This window comes from Oryzias latipes, chromosome 13 (genome assembly GCF_002234675.1).
Source record: "Oryzias latipes chromosome 13, ASM223467v1".
In the NCBI taxonomy this organism is placed as follows: Eukaryota; Metazoa; Chordata; class Actinopteri; order Beloniformes; family Adrianichthyidae; genus Oryzias; species Oryzias latipes.
In genome coordinates, this window is record NC_019871.2 from 26,798,670 (window position 1) to 26,817,896 (window position 19,227).

A 19,227-nucleotide genomic window follows, 5' to 3' on the forward strand; every position below is an offset into this window, starting at 1 on the left:
AAAATCCTCTCTGCTATTGTATTCCTCGTCAAGCTTATATTGGCAAACTCCTTTTGCTTCTCAGGACATACGAGTTCAGTCGCCTTCATCATGCATCTTTTAACAAAGTCACCATCAGAATACGGCTTTGATGCTAATGCTATTTTGCTAGCAATTAAGTAGCTGGCTTTAACCGTGGCTTCACTAACTTCTCGACTCTGGGTAAATGTTGACTGCTGTTTCCTTAGACCCCCCAGCAATTCGTTGATCTTATCTCTTCTCAGTTATCCATACAAGCTGTCTTGTAGTGGCGCTGAATATAATATTCCTTAAATACCGAGACTGGTTGCAAACACACCAAGCGTCTCCATAAATAAATAAGACGTGGTCCATTTTTCTATGAAAATATGACAGTCTTCATCTATGTTTCTCTGTTTTGATAACGGCATTTTGACTAATGAGGGTGCAGGGGGGAGGTAGAGAACAGGGTAGAACATCATCGTAACAAGCAGCAGATACTGTCTGCTATTTGGTCTGTCTCAGTGATGCGGATTGTCTTCTACTCTGCCCAAAACGGACTTCCAGAATTGCATTTAATTAAAAATAATTAATTTTATGTCTTTAATGCATTTTTATCTTTCAAATTATCCTTGATCTGATCGAACCTCCTTGCGGGCCGCTTCTGGTCCACGGGCCGTATGTGTGACACCCCTGCTCTCAAACCACTATAACCTATTCTCTCGGGCGGCCTCATCCAGCTTGAAACATTACATAACTTGCACTCACCATCATTACTTTCACATCATCTTGCTTTTTCTTCTGACTGCAAACTTTTTCTGCATGTGTAGCAAAATTCACAGACTCCTGTAATCCTAAAGTAAGAAACTGGATCATGTTTTTCTATGAATTGTCTGATAGGTGTTCTGGAGTTCTGATATACTGCATTCTTTAACTGTTGTTTGAACACTGTTTCACTTTTATTAAACCGTACTGGCTCGCAATGTGTAATTTCCTTAATTAAGTAGTAATTTCTGCTTCTTCCTCACCATCGTGGAAATCTTCCTCAGTACATCCACTGATCAGCATTGTGCCACATTCGTTTCGGTTGGAATTCTAAGCATGTGAGATATTCCCACTCACACGTACACATATGAACTGGCATTGACTTACATGTTTTCACTGGGTTCACGCCCTGTAGTCGGCTATTTTAGGCCTGTCTACTGACTCTCAGTCTCACCACGCACTTTACTGTGGTGAAAATCATACTCACCACTCCTGGGGCCTCATTTATAAAACTTTGCGTAGGATTTGCGTCAGAAGTGGCGTACGGATGAAACATAGGACGTGCGTACGCACAGAAATATTCGGATTTATTAAACCGTGCGCACGCACATCCTACGCATCTTTCCCTTTATAAATCACAACCGATTCTAAATGCAGCGCAGCTTTTGCGGCTACATGACACGCCCATAGTTGCCCATAAATAGTCCGTGAAACGCCCACAAATTAATATTCATGGCTTGCTAAATCTTGGCAAACACAGAGAGGAAATCAAAAAAACGTAACTTCACTCAATGTGAAGTAAAAGTTATCGTTGGCGAGGTGGAAAAGAGGAGAAAAATGTTGTTTGGAGGGCACAGTGTGGGCATTACTAATGCCAAAATGGCACGTGAGCGGCAAACGGTGGCAGACGCCGTAAATGCTGTAGCCTCACAACCTCGGACCGTGGCCGAAATAAAAAAGAAATGAAAGAAATGATCGGACATCAAAGTCGAGGCAAAAAAACGTCTAGTGCTGCATCGGCAGAGTGTGTCCGCCACGTGAGGGGGTGGGGGGGACCGGAGCTGACCCCTCTTGATGAGAAACTGGCCGCTATTAATCCCTATTAAGTCCCCCTTATCGGCGTCCTCCTCCGCCTCAGTCACCTGACTGAGACGGAGGGGACGCCGACGCGCCAGGGTCAGGGTGACACAGGTAAGAGAAATAATTAAAATGAATGCAGTCAAGTCACATGTATGCAGGCTACACAATTACAGATTATTAATATAGAACAATTTTATTTTAGTTGCTGGGTGTTCCAGCGGGGCCAGTGGTTACGATGCTGCAGCTGAGCAGCCGTCTGGCCCCAGCGTCTCCACGGCACGCGGCTCTCAACCCTCCAGCAGTGGACGCGTCCTCACCGATGCAGTCCTTGAAATGCAGAGGGAAGTCAGTAGTTCAATCAGAGAGGTGGCCAAGGAGTTGGGCGAAATCAAGATCGCCCTGACTGAAATAAACTGCACGATGAGGGAATTCTTAAATAAATAATATTTTCCACACCTCTTTTTCTTTATAAGCGACGCATCACTTCCAAACGCTGGCGCACAGCAGCAGCAAATGGCTCAAATGCGTGGGGATGGGGTTCAGGGTCGGGGCCAACACAGCAATCAGCGCCAGGGGGTAGAGGCACGTTTTTAAGCTGTGCCACATTGTGTAGCACAGCACATGCCAGCACGATTTGGCACACACTGTCACTTTCACGTGTTTCTTCCATCTGCCGACGGTGTCGCCGTTTCTCATTTCACCCGTTTTTGTGCGTACGCCTGGGTCAGAGCTTGCGTGAAGGACCGCACATTTTCCCGTCAAGTTTGCTTTTTATAAATCTCAACTATTGCGTAGAGAGTGGCGTACGCCTTCTTTTGTGCGTACGCAACGTTTATAAATGAGGCCCCTGGTCTGTTTCTCCGTATTCCGTCAACTGTCGGGGTCCCATTCAGTGAGAGGAATTTCACCACTGAAAGGGTCTCAAGCGGCTGCTTACTAAAACACACTGTCTGTGGCCATGGTCTTCAATGGTGATCAATCTGTAGTGTATGTGCTAAAAAGAGGTGCATTTACAATAGGTGGATGGTCTAAAGGAATTAAAATCTGGGGGAGAGGGAGAGACCTTTTATTATTTAATTTATTTAACCCTTTTTTTCTTTTTTCCCTTTAAATAAATTTGTTTTTTTTATTTTAATTCGGGCAGCTGTGGAGCAGTGTGAGGGTGGTCAACCTCTGATCGGAATATTGCAGGTTCGATGCCCCGCACGGCCGTGTCATCAAGTGCCCTTGAGCAAGACACTGAACCCCACCTTGCCTTTGATGGAATGTTGGTTCGGCAGCGGAGCCGCCATCATTGTGCGAATGGGTGAATGTGACTGTAAAGTGACTGTTTTTAGAATTACAATATATAAGTATTTATAAATATTATTTCAAGCTTTGTTCATTATCTAAACCAAAAACTGTCTTTGTATTCCTTGAAATTCCTTTGCATTTCTTATTTTTGTGAATTTTAATCAAATTAGAGAATCTTTATTTCATGCTTTATATTTAAAATGGTCAAAATTTTTAAAAAGATTCTTTGTTCTGGGAAGGTAAAGCTCTTTGAAGATTTCATCTGGTTTGAAAGGATCACAGACCAGTTTTGACCAGATTGTTGAGGTGTTGGTGGAACGAATTGTCAAGAGACAGAATAACTGCTGTCACCTGCTGATGTCATGTTTTTCTCATTTTAAGTGGGTTTATGAGACATTACCTGAAGAATGAAGACAGGATTTCTTTTGGTGAAATTTAAATAAATGTTAAACATTTCCACCCAAAATCGCATAGGCGAAGTTTTGTTACTTATTTATTTATTTATTTTTGTTAACTGGGAGTTGAAATTAGACCAATAGATTCTCTGATTCAAATTTTTTTTTTTAGAGGTGGATCTGAAGTGTTTAGAAAAATATAACTAAAGATTTGAGGCAATAAACCCTACAGATAAATGAGGTAAGGAAAAAACTAAAACATTTTTTCTTTTTAGCCTGAAAGTTATCTTCAAACCTGTGACTGTTGCAGTGCAAGAATGAAGGAACTCTGAACTGTCTGGATTGTTGTCTTGCAAGTTTTCTAAACTTTCTCTCTCCAACATATTTGTTGTCGTTAAAAACAAAAGTCTGTGCAGAGCTTGATGATGAGCTAAATCGTGTTGGTTTGAACAGAGGAGTAAAACATGCAGGCCAGTGTTCCCCTTGGGGCTGGGTTGGGCAATTTGACTCATTTAAAGAAGTTGAATAGATATGGCTGTACTGTTTGCAGTTTTTTGAACGGATCTGACCGTTTAAAGTCCCCCTCCGATGAAAATCATGTATTTTGAGTTTTTGATTTGTACGTGTGGCAATATTCTTATGTAAGAGAACAAATGAAATGAAAACTGATTTCATTTCTGCATTTCTGAGCATTTCTCCTTTTAAATCGCTGTCATTCAAACTGTCACAAAGACACTCAGTTTGAATTAATGAGTTGTTGTGATGTCACAACGGCCCAGTAGCACATGCGCATGATCAGCTGAACATCAGCTAAGGTGCGGGAGAAGAGAAGACGTGACATTGGGATGTTGCATGCGTGCATTTTAAAACTGTTCAAGGGTGGATTTTGTTGTTGGCCACAGATATTCAAACTTAAAGTTAAAGTCCCACTTGTGTTCTCTCTCTGACCGAGTTTGAAGGCTTGCTGTCTGCCTTAACCAAAGGAGGTACAAAAAAAAAAAGGATAAAATCAGGGGACCTTTTTATTATTGCCTTGAGGGAAAAATGAAAAATATCATAACATTCAAGAGGCCATGGCAGGCTGGCTCCCCATCCCGCAGTGGGTCTCTGTCTGGCCGCCAGCTCGCCTGCTAAAAGCCAGTATAGTTATTGCAAACGCTCCAGCTTCATCTGCCCTGCGACAGATTGTATAGGGCGTACCCACCGATTTGGTTCAGACGGCTGCCAAACTGCCCAATGCCACTGAAATCTGGTTGCTGCCAGACATTTGTGCCGCACCCGTCGCTCAAATCGTGCCACGGGACCTCAGATGGCATCTGTACCATTGACCTAGCATTAAAACTGTCCGCTCTCTTGTGCAAATCGCGTTCGGTGTGAACACAGCTTAACTGTAACACGTAATCTTAAACCTAACGCTTCCTCTGGGTCCATGCGGCCAAGAAAAAAGTTCAGCCTTGGCCAAATGTATTTGGAAAATAATGTGCAGATTTTCACTTTCTTTCTGGTATTTCATTTTATTTGCAGTGCAAGTTGATTCAACAATCTGCATGTACTAGCATCAGATCAGTTATGAGCACAGCCAGTACTGTTTGCTGCTGCAATGTAGCCTAAATTATAATGTAATTCAAAGCATTTTTCATGTTCTTATCAAAGTTCTTTTTCATGTGTAATTTTATTAAACAGCAGGGTCTGGCACGCACATTTGTTTTCTCATCCCGCACATCGTTCAAAAATTTCACTTTGCACAGTTTCTTTATCGCTAAAGAGAAACTTTTGAGAACAGAGACTGTCAGTCGGTGTTGTTTATGCCGTGCCCCCCCTTGTGTCAAGCTCTTTACTCATGCAAGACACAGCTTGCAAAAGGGGGATCAAGGGCGCAGCTACGTAGCTCAGTACCAATGGCCACGCCCATGTAGAGGAGATTTTGGAAACAGAGATTTCCAATAAACATGAAATATGGCTTTTTAGGACATTTACTTTAGGTTGTGGGATTTTGGTAAAAATAAAAATATAAATTAATTGATAAATAATAATAATTAATTAATAAAAATTAAAACACTACTGGGAATGTTCTCATTTAAAAAAAATGTCACGGGGGACTATTTAAGGTTTAGTTAGCATTTTTTTATTGAGCAAATTTCAAGAAAAATACGTTTTTAGAACCAAACAGCAACAAAAAAACTCCTGTGTAAAAATTAAAATCTGCAGAGAGTTAAATGAAATAAAAACAATAAACTTCAGACATGACTAAAGCCTAATTTGAAATATTTAAACGGTTAATGAACAAATGACAAGAAACACGTTTTGCAATCACATTGTCACTTACAATTCCAGTTGTTGGAAAAAAATAAGAGCTGTCAGCTTGAGTTTTTGACTTCACATAGGAAGGTAGGTAGGTCAGTTCGTCGGTCGGTAGATTTACTTAACTTGTCTTTTAATGTGACATTTAGTGTGTAAAGTTTTAAAACAGCAAACAAGTACTTTGAGTAACACTTTAATTACACTGTTTTAAATGACATTAACAAAAGAGCTGTATAAACATTGTAACCCCTTGAAAAAATTAATTAAAAATGTCCCACAGACTCCACAAATCCAAGGTATAGGGAAAAAAGAAGCTGCTACTTAACAACAATTTAATTAAAATGCTGTACTGGGAAAGCAGCCATAATAGGTCATAATGTAGGTCAGACAGAGTGCTTGGTTTTAGTATCACAGTAAACCCTTCATATTGGCCACCCTTAATTTGTTTCAAAGTATTTTTGTTCACAAAAAAAGTCTGTAAGTTTCAAGGCAAGAAAATTCAATTAAGGTCATAAAAGCAAACCAAAACCAACATATAGTGCATTCAAATTTAAAATATTTGATATTTTAGATGAAATAGGGGCCGCTGAAAAGGAGCAGCAAGTGTGTCACAGGTGTGGGTGCAGATACATGAGGGCTCCTATTTCTTCCAACCTTGTTAAGGCTTGGCCTTCACGGCCAATTTCGTGTGGAGAGTGCTGAAAAGACAGGAAAAAAAGGTTAATACTGTTGCAAATTAACTGTCACAATTAGAAGATTATGGTTGACTCCAACACACCATCATAGCTTTCATAGTATGCTGCCCAAAGTAATGTATGGGTTGCTGAAGGTTCTTCCTTGGGGGGTAACCAAATCCAGCTAGGTGGACCACATCACAGTAATTGAGAGCCACAAACACAGCAAGAAGCCCTGTGGTGGGATGAAAATAGCGCTGCAAGAAACAGCAGCATACAGCAGGCTTGAGTGTATGAAGAACATCTTCGTAAAGAATGTATTTTAACATGTACAATGTTTATATCAAAATAAACAAACAAAAAGACAATTAAAGCAAACATTTTAATGTTTAACTAGAGTTACTGAAGAAAAAAAATGTTGTTCCAATGTGGTGAAAGATTACAATTTGTAAATAAATTTGCAACCGTACTGAAATTATACCACATCTGGCTGTAAATTGCAAACAAACTTTAAAGTTTTACTTTTGAAAAGGTTAAGAAAATTCTTGACCTTTTCTAAAAAGTCAAGCACAATTTTCTTGCCGTCTTTCTTTGAAAGATGTTTGATTAGTTGTCAAAAACATTGACAACTTTGGTAAGAAACACTAACTTTTGATAAATACTGACGTTGGTTGGTTGATTGATTGATTGATTGATTGATTGATTGATTGATTGATTGATTGATTGATTGATTGATTGATTGATTGATTGATTTGTTGATTGATCAATCCATCGGTCTACATTGTTTACGACTATTTTCAGGAACCACTGGTTTAGGTTCCAGAATGCATAATTCTCCTTTATGATCAATTTACAAACATGTGGCACTTCCATTAATCAAAAGGGACACCATATTACATATCACTACCAATCCGAGGGAAGAAGACATATCAGACTTGCCAACGCTTTGCGGAAAATTATTGCAAAACCTCCTCCATAAAAAATTACGGGGCTCATGGATGTAAACAATCCCACAATCTGAAAAGTTATTGGGCTGCCACGTTTCAGTCAAAAACAAGGAATCAAACTTTTGATCCATTAGGGGATCTTGAATAAGATATCAACACTTTTGAAACATTTGGTTTTTGAATAAAAGCTTATACATCTGTTTCTTAACCTTGATGAGGACAAGAGGCCCTACTATTTTAATTTGATGCATTTCAAAATCTGTCTAATCCACAATCTTTTTTTTATTCATCCAGTTCCTTAATTTAATATATTTCCCTTCTGGAGTGAAGCGATTGCCAGAGTCTGTCCCGGCCACTGTTGGGTGAAGGCGGGGTACACCCTGAACAGCTTGTCGTAGGGCACAATCTGTTTTTCAATTTCTAAATCGACAAAAATCTTTGTTATTTGAACCCTTTCACCCCAAACTTTTAGCTGACATACTTTCAACTTTCTGAACTTTCCAAGCATTTATTAAATTAATATAATTCCAGTGGATATGAATCCAGAGAAAAGCAGCCATGTGTTGATATGCAACACGACACAATAGTATAGTGCTTGTGCAATCAATCAAATCAGCGGATTCAGTCATGGAGAAAAGTGCCTTTGCACTGTTACGCAACTCTTTATGATGCATAAAGGTACAAAGCAGATGTGAAAAGCCAATTTTCCCCACGTCAGCAAAAACTGTTTCAACTTGATCCCGTAAATGGTTGAAGAGTTATAGTTGGGAAAAGGTGTGGATTATTTAGGTGTCGCCTGACACATTTTCAGGGTTAAAGGACTAACAAACCAACCTGTTTAAATTATTTAATTTAGAATGTAAAAATGATGAGTAGTACTTTAAGTAATTTCATTGTCCCATCTACTTAAAAGAATGGAGATAACAGGAAGGTAGTCTGTAAAAAATGTACAGTAACAACGTCTGAATGAGTTTAACCGATAGATTTAATTTTTTAAACCAAGGGAAAAAAATATAAAACTGCATCCAAGGGGAAAATAAAAAAACTGACCATCCAAGGGGAGGGTTCAAAACAACCCCTTACCCGGCCCTTATTTGGTGGAAAAGGGATGTGAAGCATTTTGTTTGCAGTCTGATGCATGAAATGTGGGTCCAACACTCTCACTTTACTGCTGTCCACCAGCCAGATTAGGGTAGGGGGGTTCGAAAAATCTTTCCTTACCTTGAAGAACAACAAAGGGATAAAAAATATATATCTTAAAAAGGCAGAAGAACAAAATAAAAGAAGTGTGTGATTGCTTGAACAAATTTGTTCTCTCTGCCAAAATCTGCAACCAAAACTTAGATTTTTACAACCCTATGGGAGCACTTGTTTTTTTTTTCTCCCCTGGCTTTCAGCTGCTCTTTCTAGGTGTCATCACAAGATCCTCATCATCTGCCTCCATTAAATCATTTCCTGTGCATTCTCTTTGCTCACACCAATCATTCCTAATTCTTATACATCTATATCTCTGAAAATCCTCTATGGTCCTCCTCTGTGCCTCTTTTTACAGCTCTAACTTCAGCATTACTTTACCAAAATAATCAATGTCACTCAACTTGACTTGTCCAGACCATCTTACTTAGGCTTTCCTGCTATATCTCCAAAACCTCAAACATGAGCTATTCCTCTGTTGGCTTTATTCCTGATCGTATCTATTCTTGTCACTCCCAAAGACAAACTCGTTTTCAGCTCTGCTGTCTGTAAACCAACAAAGGACTACAGTCTTCTACACCTTCTCTTTCTTGCTGACAATCACAGATCGCACCTGAGACCTACCTCCACCTATTCCAAAGCCAGTTTCAACTCCTCTATTAAAACCCTTGTGCTATATTAGATGACCCCACCCTCACATTGACGTGTTATTCTTACCATAACAATGGTGGATAAAGGTGGAAAGATTTCATGTAATCCATGGACACCAGTGAAGATCACAAATCATTGAAGAAAAAAGGTTCAGAGCACTGTCTAGTGGGTCTAGATGACCCAACTCCCAATGTTAAAGTGCCTAGGATAGCACAAGGGTTAAAGACACAGAGAAGCTGTCACCACTTGATTTCCTGCTTTCTCACAACACCACCCTTTGCTGTTTGACTTCATTCTCCTCAGCCACAACTTTGTACTCACTAAGATTTACATGAATTGTGTGCTCTTTCCTCTATTCTCATCTCACCCCATGCTCCCCGTTTTTCTAGAAACTCGGTTTACCACTATTATTTCAACTCTTGGCAAAGTCCATTACCTTCTGTCCAAACTTGCCCATCACTTCCTCATCATTTCTATATATCTTACCCATAGGTTCATTTCAGTCTGCTCTAAACACCACTCTCTCCTCTCTAGGAATACCCTGGATCACCTCATCCATCTCCTTCTCCCTTACCTGAGATCCTACCTGGAAAGGCCCAACCACTGATAACATTCAACAGAGCACTTTCAGCTTAAGCTACAAACACATCACCCTTCATCACCCTTTCAATCCACACCGTAGATACTCAGTTTGCTCCCTTTTATTCTAGTCTCATGGGCACATAGGATATTTCTTCTTTCTATCATGTTGGCAATCTCTCTACACTTACATGAGTACCAAATATGCAAATTAGCTAGTGATAACCTAGCAACCATTAGCATTATTTTCCAAAAGCAAAAAAAATGTCTGCAATGGAGAATTCATTGAAGTCAGAGCCACTGATGGTCTTTATTCCCTTGGTTGACTTAAATGGCCTGGCTAAGAGGAAGACAAAGAAAAAAGACAAAAGTGTCCTGTACCCTTTTCTCGTCATAGAGGATCTCTTTAAGCCAGCGAAGATCCCGTGATTTAAAAGGCACCATGACCATTAGTGTGTCCGCCTCATTGTTCAACCCTGGGTCAGGGGAGGCCGACTCAGGGTAGAATATCCTTATGGTGGTCTTGTTCCCCACATCCTCCTCATAGCCCCTAATCGGAGCATTATTTAACCTGGAAGTAAGAAATTATGACAATGAGAGTTCAATGTTTAAACACTGGTTAAAAATCAAACACAGAATTCCTTACAAAAATAGACTTGAGAGATGAATAAAAATGGCATGTGTCTGCCTAACCCTGATTTAGGTGTGTGGACTGATATTTGAGCTAATAAACCTCCTGCATTTGGATAGTTTGGCTGTTGTACAAACTAAGCTATATACACTTAGATATATTTTATATTATTATTAATATAAATAAACACATTTGAGATTTTTTTTTGTGTGTATAATCTTTTTTTCTTCTTCACTTTAGTCCTTAATTAAGGCCATCAATTGCTAAGAAAACATGGTTTTTCTCTGCATATTTTGTATTGAAAAAAAAGCATTACTAATTACAACGTTTGTAAAAAAAGATCATATTTTGTCAGCTTTATTTGTATCTGCATTAACTATTTTACACAGTGGACTTGTTTAATTAACAAACTGATTGAGGGCCATGTTTTTATACATTCAATGAAGAAATGATCAAAACTAGTACTAGTAGAAACAGTGTACAAAATTGTTAACAGTAAAGCTTTAGGTATTAGGGCACATTTTGACCAACATGATATTGATATTTTCACTGCTATACCTACAGGAAACGAGTCTAAACATAGAAAGAAGTGAGAATTGAAGATTTGGTGTCACAAGCCAGGATGCTTACCTAATGACAACATCATATTTGTTAATTGTGTTTCCCAAGGAAGTGTTTTTGATGGCATAACTATTTCCCACCACAACACATCTTTTGCATTCAAGGCTGAGGAGAAGAATAAAAGAAGAGTTTGATATAATTAGTTTTCTAAGTTGCAAAGCTATTTTGTTGTAAGTTGTAAAGCTGAAAGTACAAAATAAGAAACTCACTTTTCAATGTGGGCTGGCATGTCATAATTTGCAGTTGCAGCAAGAATTTTGAGCAGCATCAACTCTGAAAATGCAGCAATTAAAACAGGTCAAAGTAATAAACTATGCAAATCCTCATTTCACACAGAAAGCGTCATGGTGTTTCATCTTTTAGGAGTTTAAATCTTTCTAAACACCAGTTTCTATTAAAATTTTAAACCCAATTCAATCATGCAAGACTGCTAAGTAAAGCCCAGAATTTGAGATGAATTAAAGAGATCAACATACCATTTCCTTCAATGCTATATGGTAAGCGTGCTCCTTTCAAGGGCACATACTCCTTCCAGAAAAAATCCTCCAGTTTCAGAAAAAGCTTTGTAGTTCTGGCAATACTGGATGAGAAAAATTGCATCAAGAAAACAACTAAATGTGAAGTTTGGGTGAATGGACATATTCAATCAATGCAACGAATAAAGCTGGATTCAGCACCAAAAAAAATTTGAGGAAAGCAACAACAGTTGCAGGCAAATGTTGCTTGCTATTTATCTCATTGAAAAAAAAAATCTGTTTCTTGAACACACTTGTTATTTAGTTTATGCTTAAAAACATTATGTTTTATCCTTTAAATTTTTTTATATAAATTTCCGACTGCAAACTTCCTTCCAAACAATGTATTACTGCGTCCAACTATTTAGAATTTTATGAACCTTTCCAGATCAACGTGCAGCAACAACTGTTTCTTTGTTCTCATGCAACATCGCACAAAATCAACAGACACCTGGATGCTACAACAATGCAGATGAACAACACATAAATCCGAGTCTGCCTTTCCTGCCTGATCCGTACATCAGCCTAATGCTGTTCACCATAACGATTGTTATGACTGTTCGACCGTTCACCATTTTTCTTTTAGAAAAACATTTGTTTTAAAAATACTGTATCTTTCAATGTCAAAGTTTTTTGACAGTTCTTAGCTGAAAAAGAAAAAGAATAAAACCCGACATTATAGTCCTACTCTAATCCTCTAATCTATTTTCAAAGTATTCCCAGTGGTCTTTTAATTATGATGATGCCATTTTAAGACAAAATTTAAAAAAAAATCCTTTCCTAGGAGAAAATGGCAGGGGTTCAATTCAATTCAATGTTATTTATACAGCCCAATATTACAACACAGTTGTCTCAACGGGCCTCATAATTGTACAAAACATAAAATCCGTTATAAAATACAATAGCTGATTGCTAAACAAAATATAAGTTTCTAAACTTTCTCCACTTGTTTTAGTTTGTGTTGCACTTTGTAGAGAAGAAATGCTGGTGTTTTTAGAGGTGGAAGATATGTATGACATTGCCAACAAGTTTAAAGATGATTAGTTTCTGATGAATTGGCCTTTTTCGGCGATATTTTTGGAAAGCTGAAATATTTATATCTTCAGCTTCAAGGCAGAGACACACAGCTCTCTCACCTGGCAGACAAGATCAGCGCATTCACTCATAAGCTGGACATGTGCAGCAGGTGACTTGATCAAGGAAACACTGATTTCTTTAAGAATCTGAGTGAACTTGCTGAAAGGAATAATTCTTGCACCACCACAATAATTCCATGTCTCAAAAAGCCTGTCTTCCCTGCGAGGATTCTTTCTAAAATATTTCCCAGACAACAGTGCTCAAAATGACAGTCTGAGAGATCCATAAACGCAGCAGCACCTGCTGGGCAAGACTTTAGAGTTGCAGTGTCAAACCTGCAACCTCGTTTTGTAAAGATGTGTCGCACAAAGCAGGCACATTGCAATGCAAACAACATTTTTTGTTAATGGCTGTTGTTGTCGAATGCTGTGTGTTGACATTGTTACACAAAGATAGCGTATGCCATAGGTAACACATCTAATCTGTTAACGAACTTAAAACGGCATCACCGACTGTAAAAATCGGGTCGACAAGAAAAAAAAAAAAGTGCAATTAAAATATTTGTTTTTCCGTTCAAGTTTTTGGTTCCTGGCAGTTAATAGCTTTTCTTATTTTATTAAGCAGATCACCTACATAGGTCAATTTATTGTGATGTAAAACCAATAAATGCATTTTTTAAGTAAATTTTTTCTGCCTTAGTTTTTTTGTACTGAAAAAAGATACATGGATAGATAAAAACTTTATTAATCTCCCGAGGGAGAAATTCAGGTGTCCGGCACCAAAACCCACACAATAAATAACAATAAAATAATCGTTCATACAATAGCAGTTTATATCAGGCAGATTTGTTAAACAGCAGTACCGAACAGAAATGTAACGAACCGAGCCCTATAAAATTTTGAATTGAACCGAAGTTTATTTTAGCGACGCGTTACACCCCTACTTGTCACATTAACATGTCACAAACAACACACTTTGTTTCAAAATGACAGTTTGTTTGTTTAAACAAATTCTCATGGCTCCCTAACAGCCAAGGGCTCCAAAGCTGTAAATTTGAGTGAACCAAAGAGACAGTTGGAGACTGACCTGTTTAGAGATGAGTCTAAAACTCAAAAAAATAAAACTTATATGTGAATTCAAGCATATATATTTTCTTTGAGAAAAGCTTCAATCTCAAAAGAAATGATAAAAAAGTGATCAAAACAGTGACAGCATCTCAAACATAGGTCATTACTAAGGAGGTGATCTGTTTCAATTCAGAAATGAAAATCAACGATTCACAGATCACACAGCGATTTTTACTTTTTATACATGTTTGAATGCTTCCTCTATGTGTTTTTTTACTGGATATATGAAAATTAAAATAATATACTTTTAGTTAGAATTGGAAATCAGAATCAATAGACAAGGAAAAAAGAAAAATGGTATTTGTCACATTAAACAATGTTACACTCAGTGTTGGGTAAATAACTTCTAAAAAGTGATTACTTTACTTAGTGAATGAAATTGTAATAAAATTACTTTAGTCATTCTTGTTTTAAAAATAATTCACTACTCATTACTTTATTTTACTTTTTTTCCACTCCTATGCAAATACTCAGGAAAAACAAACAAGATCCTCTTGTCTTTTAATTTCCTTCATTTTACGGCAATGATCTTGTGCAAAGTTTGTGTTAGAACACACTGTATGTGGTCTATGCCACTGCTCAAAGTGACAGGTGGAAAAAAACTGTAACACCTGTATTTGTATCTACCAAATCAATCAAAAGTCAGTCTTTCGAAAACACAAAGTACTGTTCCAGCAGTTTCCTTTTCTCCTAAAATGCAAAAAATGTCCTTCTAACTGGAGGGGGCCCCGGGGGTAGAACCAGCTCTTTCGGCTCCCACGTAGCTCTAATTTAACAACATTTATTTTTTTATAGAAATATTTGTCTCAGAAAAAAGTTATAATGTAATCCATATTACCTTCAGACTGTGGATGCTGTTCTTTTAAATCTAGACTTTGAAACCAAATATTGCTCGCATCAACATTGCAGCGGATGCCCTCCAGAAATGGTAAAAGTGTCAAACCTGTTTTTTAAAAACACTTGCTCATCTACTTTAACATTCAATTCATTGTGAAACAAAAAAAGGCAGATAAGGAGTGACTTGCACATGTAAATCAATACTAATTAACATTCGCTTTAAGTTCAAAATCCAGACATATATGGAAAACGTTTCAGTAAATATTGTAAAAATCTCACCAAAAAAAATGTAATGTGCATATATTTTTGGTTTCTCTACATTATGTTTATTAATACATATAGGACATGACATTCAAATATTGTACATTTTGTGAACGTTTTTCTCATATTTACATAGATGTATTTTCAAAAATAATGAATTGAAAGCAGAGCTCATCTTATGTTGCAAGACAAAAAGTTATGTGGCTCTTAACTATGTCTACTTCTATTTCTTGAAACACTGTAAAAAATAATAAATACAATTTAAATTAATGAATAAAAAATAAAGACAAAAAAAAAAAACATTGCATGCGTTCATGCTGATAAAATGGTTTATTTTATTACTTTACAACTTTAGCAATCACAAGTATTAAAGAAAATAACGACTATTTCTATCCTGACAACTTGTGGGCGAAGGCTGGGGACGCCCTGGACAGGTAGCCAGTCAGTCACAGGGTAGTGTCCACAATCACACACCCACGCACGCTCACATTCACACCTAGGAACAATTTAGAGCAGGGGTGTCAAACTCATTTTCACTGAGGGTCACATCAGCATGGCGGCTGTCCTCAAAGGGCCTGATATTACTTATACATGTAACTAAATGTAATGAAAAATAAATGTAACTACTCCTTAATGTCAAATAACTTATTATTTATTTACTATAACTTTTTAAAGTGATGATTCTGTCCATGCTTGTCCTCTGGCATCTCTTGTTCCGACTCCACATAAAATGACATGGGGGGGGGGGCCACATTTGGCCTCCGGGCCTTGAGTTTGACATATGTGATTTAGAGTAACAAATTAACCTATGAAGCATGTTTTTGAACAGTGGGAGGAAGCTGGAGTCTCCGGAGAAAACCCACGCTTGCACAGGGAGAACATGCAAACTCCACACAGAAAGGTCCCGCATTGATGTTCTGGTTCAGGTCCCCCAGCCGGGACTTGAATTGGGACTTGACTAATAACCACTGCGCTACTGTACAGCCCAATGTTCAAATGTTTTCAAAAGAAAAAAATGTTCAGTGTTCAAATGTTTTAAAAAAATTCTTTGTTCTGGGAAGGTAAAGCACTTCCCAGAAGTGACAGAGACAGAATAACTGCTGTCTGTCTAAAGTCAGAATTCTGTCTCCCCCTCTGGTCACCAGTGGGAACCATCTCCAGAGTTTTTGCCACACTTCTGGATGCTGCACACCTGACTCTCATTCACTCAAACAACCACAGCATACTTAAACACTGCACTGAGCTAAGCTCAATGTAAAATATTGTTAATGCCACACTGCCTTCCTTATCGGCGTCATTTCTGGACCTGATCTTCTGTCTCCTGACCCTGTTTGCCTGCCGCCTGCCCCGACCATCGCCTGGTATTTGACCAACCTGTCTCTTCTCTGATGATCGCATGCCTGTTATCGACTCCTGCCTGCCCGACTCTGATTTAGCCTTGTGGACTTTTATCTGAGCTAATAAACCTGCTGCATTTGGATTCAGTCGTCTACCTGTTCTTGTGACACTGTCAGCTAAACATGTCATGCTTTTCTCATTTTAAGTTTGGGTTTTTGAGACATTACCTGAAGCATGAAGACGTGATTTGTGTGTGTGTGTGTGAAATTTAACAAAATATTAAACTTTTTATTGTCACCAATGTTTGCTTCTCTATATCAATGTAATACACGTCTTAATAAAAGAAAAGCAATTGCTTGATATGCAATATACTGAATGCAAGTAATGGTTATTTTCAGTGTTGCCAAATGTTGACAGTTTATCTTTAAGATGAAAAAAGATTCATTATAATTGAAAATTCCTCACTTACTGTGCACAGCTTTCTTTTAGATCAAACCAGTTCTTCAAACCAGGTGAATAATGTCCTATCGTGTGCTCAAATTCTTTGTCTACTTTGACAATCTTTTTGCAAAAACAAAAAAGAGAGTAACTCACGTAAAGTTCAGGCTCTTCCATTTCTTGTGCGTTTCCCAGGCGTTGCACTGTGACAAGTTAATGAGCAGGTTCTTGCTGTCATTGGGTTTGCTACCAAAAACCACCATGAAAAGCAGGAAATAGTCATACAAGCTTCAAAATGGAACAAAATGAATAACTTGTGTAATTACGATACCTTTCAGGGATTGAAATATAGGAGTTGAAGATGAGAAAAGTAATAGTGAAAAGGAAACTAATTTGGAGAAAGGTAAGAAAGTGACCTATAAGAAACAAAAATAAAAAGCAATTATAAGTATCAAAAAACAACATTTCTACTTTAAATAAAAAATAGTTATTCTTGATTTATTACAAAAGCAGCTCAAGTTGTTGCAAACCCTGAAATATTTTACAGCATAAAACCATTTATTATTGATTAAAATTTGTTTGAAGCACTAAAAACTGTTTATTTCTATTTCTTAAGCAGCAGACACTGTATTTTTTAAATTTAGCTAAAAGAATAAACTGAAATATTTAAAATACTGTACATAGACTGATGTTTTTTTAGTTTTTTATTAAATTTGTTCATTACAGCATAAAGCGGTTAAAGAACTAAAGATCACGTTTATCAGAAAATAGAAAATAAGTCATTTTAAAAGCTGCAAAAGGACTAAATTAAAAGTATAGCCGATTTTACATTGAAATAAACAATTTGAACGATTTGTAGTTGTTCAACTGCCTTTCCTTCCATACGTTTAAGAACTACAAAATACATACACAGGCAAACAACTGGAAAAATAAATGACAAAATCAATAAAAATACCAAATACACATTCAGAAAAAAAAATCCAACAAAGATAAACACATGAAAGTCACTTGTGTATCAACAGCAAATCACAAAAAGTTATTGAAGTCTAAAAAGACCCAATCACAAAAGTAAAAACAAAAACTCAATAAAAATTTCTTACGCAAAATTGTCTCCCAGGGCATCTTCACTTTCTGCTTGATTCTATAGGTCTACTCAACACAAGCTCAACAGGTGGTAAATTCTGGCAGAAGAGTGTCTGACTTGTTAGTCCAAGGCCTCAGTACATTTGACTTACTCACAGCAATGCAGCTAAACCTTCACACTTCAAGTGTCACACTGATGTACTCATCTTTTGGTAAACATTCCCAGTCAAACAGGAATTTCTGCAGAAGACGAATAAATGTTGTTTTATGCAAGCTTAACTTTAGCACAGACTTACTGATGTACCCTTTTGGTCTGTAAATGATTTTTTTTACACATATTTGAATATTTAGATTCAAACTGCAGGTTTGCGTTCCACACTGGTCAATGTCATTTTTTGTTTGGTTGGTTATGCAGCCTTCTGATTTCGATTCCGTCTCCTCCATCTTTACCAACACTGCTGCTGCACCGATGAAACAGGCAGAGGTGAGCATGAATAGTTTGGTCAGCAGTCTTTTTTCAGGCTTTTAGCAGGAATTTGTAACCTAAGAATGGGATTAAATGTATTCTTCAAAGCTATCTTCATGTTACATGGCACAAATAACAGAACTAGATTATTTGCTCGTTTTGCATTTCTGTAGGACAATACCTTGTTGTAGTAACATCATGCAAAGTTTGGCTGGAGGTGCAGTAAGTTCGTTTGGGCATTCATGCACGCACTAACGCCATGAGTGATGTAAGCTGTTATTGTGGCACAATCGCGCACCATATTACATTCAAATCTGTGAATTTTAATGCAAACATTTTATTAAAGAGGGAGGCTTTTCCAATGCAATCGGATGGAAGGTTTTGATGGTCTTTTAAGTCCGAACATCGTACTGCCCTTTTTTCTAATCGTCTTTCATTTGATTTTTACAGGAATCTGCAGATTTAGAGTTAGAAATCGGAGACTACAATAAACAATCCTAAAAAGTTGACAAGAACTACTTAACATAAACATGATTGAAGTAAAAAAACAAAAAGGAAGATGCCCAATGTCTCCTCCATCTGAACCAACACTTTTGCTGTTTTAGTGCTTCTGTCAGCAGTCTTTTTTCCAGTTCTTACCAGGTTATTTAAGTCATGGATTTATATTTTTGGTGCTAGTTGATTTTTTTTAACCCTGTAAGAATAAATAAATATCTGTAAAAGTATTCAAGTCTTTTTTTGTGTGTTTTTTCAGTGCAAGAATAGAAGTTTAAAGGTGGGTAATTCCTACCATACCTCTCTTCATATAAGTATCCGCAGGGCTTGAAGACGAGCTCAGTTATGTTTGATTGTTTGAAGGGAGCAGTAAATCATGCAGAAAACGTTTCCCCTGAGGGCCGAGTTGGGAAACCTGGCTCATATTTGAGGGAGTTGAACTGTGCTGTGTTCAGTTTCTAC

General features: G+C 37.5%; 1 protein-coding gene across 1 annotated transcript; it reads right to left on the bottom strand.

The window, feature by feature from the left end:
- Positions 1-5,730: 5,730 nt before the first annotated feature.
- On the bottom strand, positions 5,731-17,843 carry LOC101171510 (CMP-N-acetylneuraminate-beta-galactosamide-alpha-2,3-sialyltransferase 4-like). Its single transcript, XM_004075905.3, has 10 exons — positions 17,822-17,843; positions 17,053-17,137; positions 16,878-16,967; positions 11,605-11,708; positions 11,338-11,401; positions 11,138-11,233; positions 10,258-10,447; positions 8,536-8,673; positions 6,610-6,762; positions 5,731-6,529 (listed from the first exon to the last, which is right to left on the bottom strand). Exons 1-10 carry the CDS (start codon positions 17,841-17,843, stop codon positions 6,440-6,442), a joined length of 1,032 nt encoding a protein of 343 aa, XP_004075953.2. The 3' UTR covers positions 5,731-6,439.
- Positions 17,844-19,227: the final 1,384 nt, after the last annotated feature.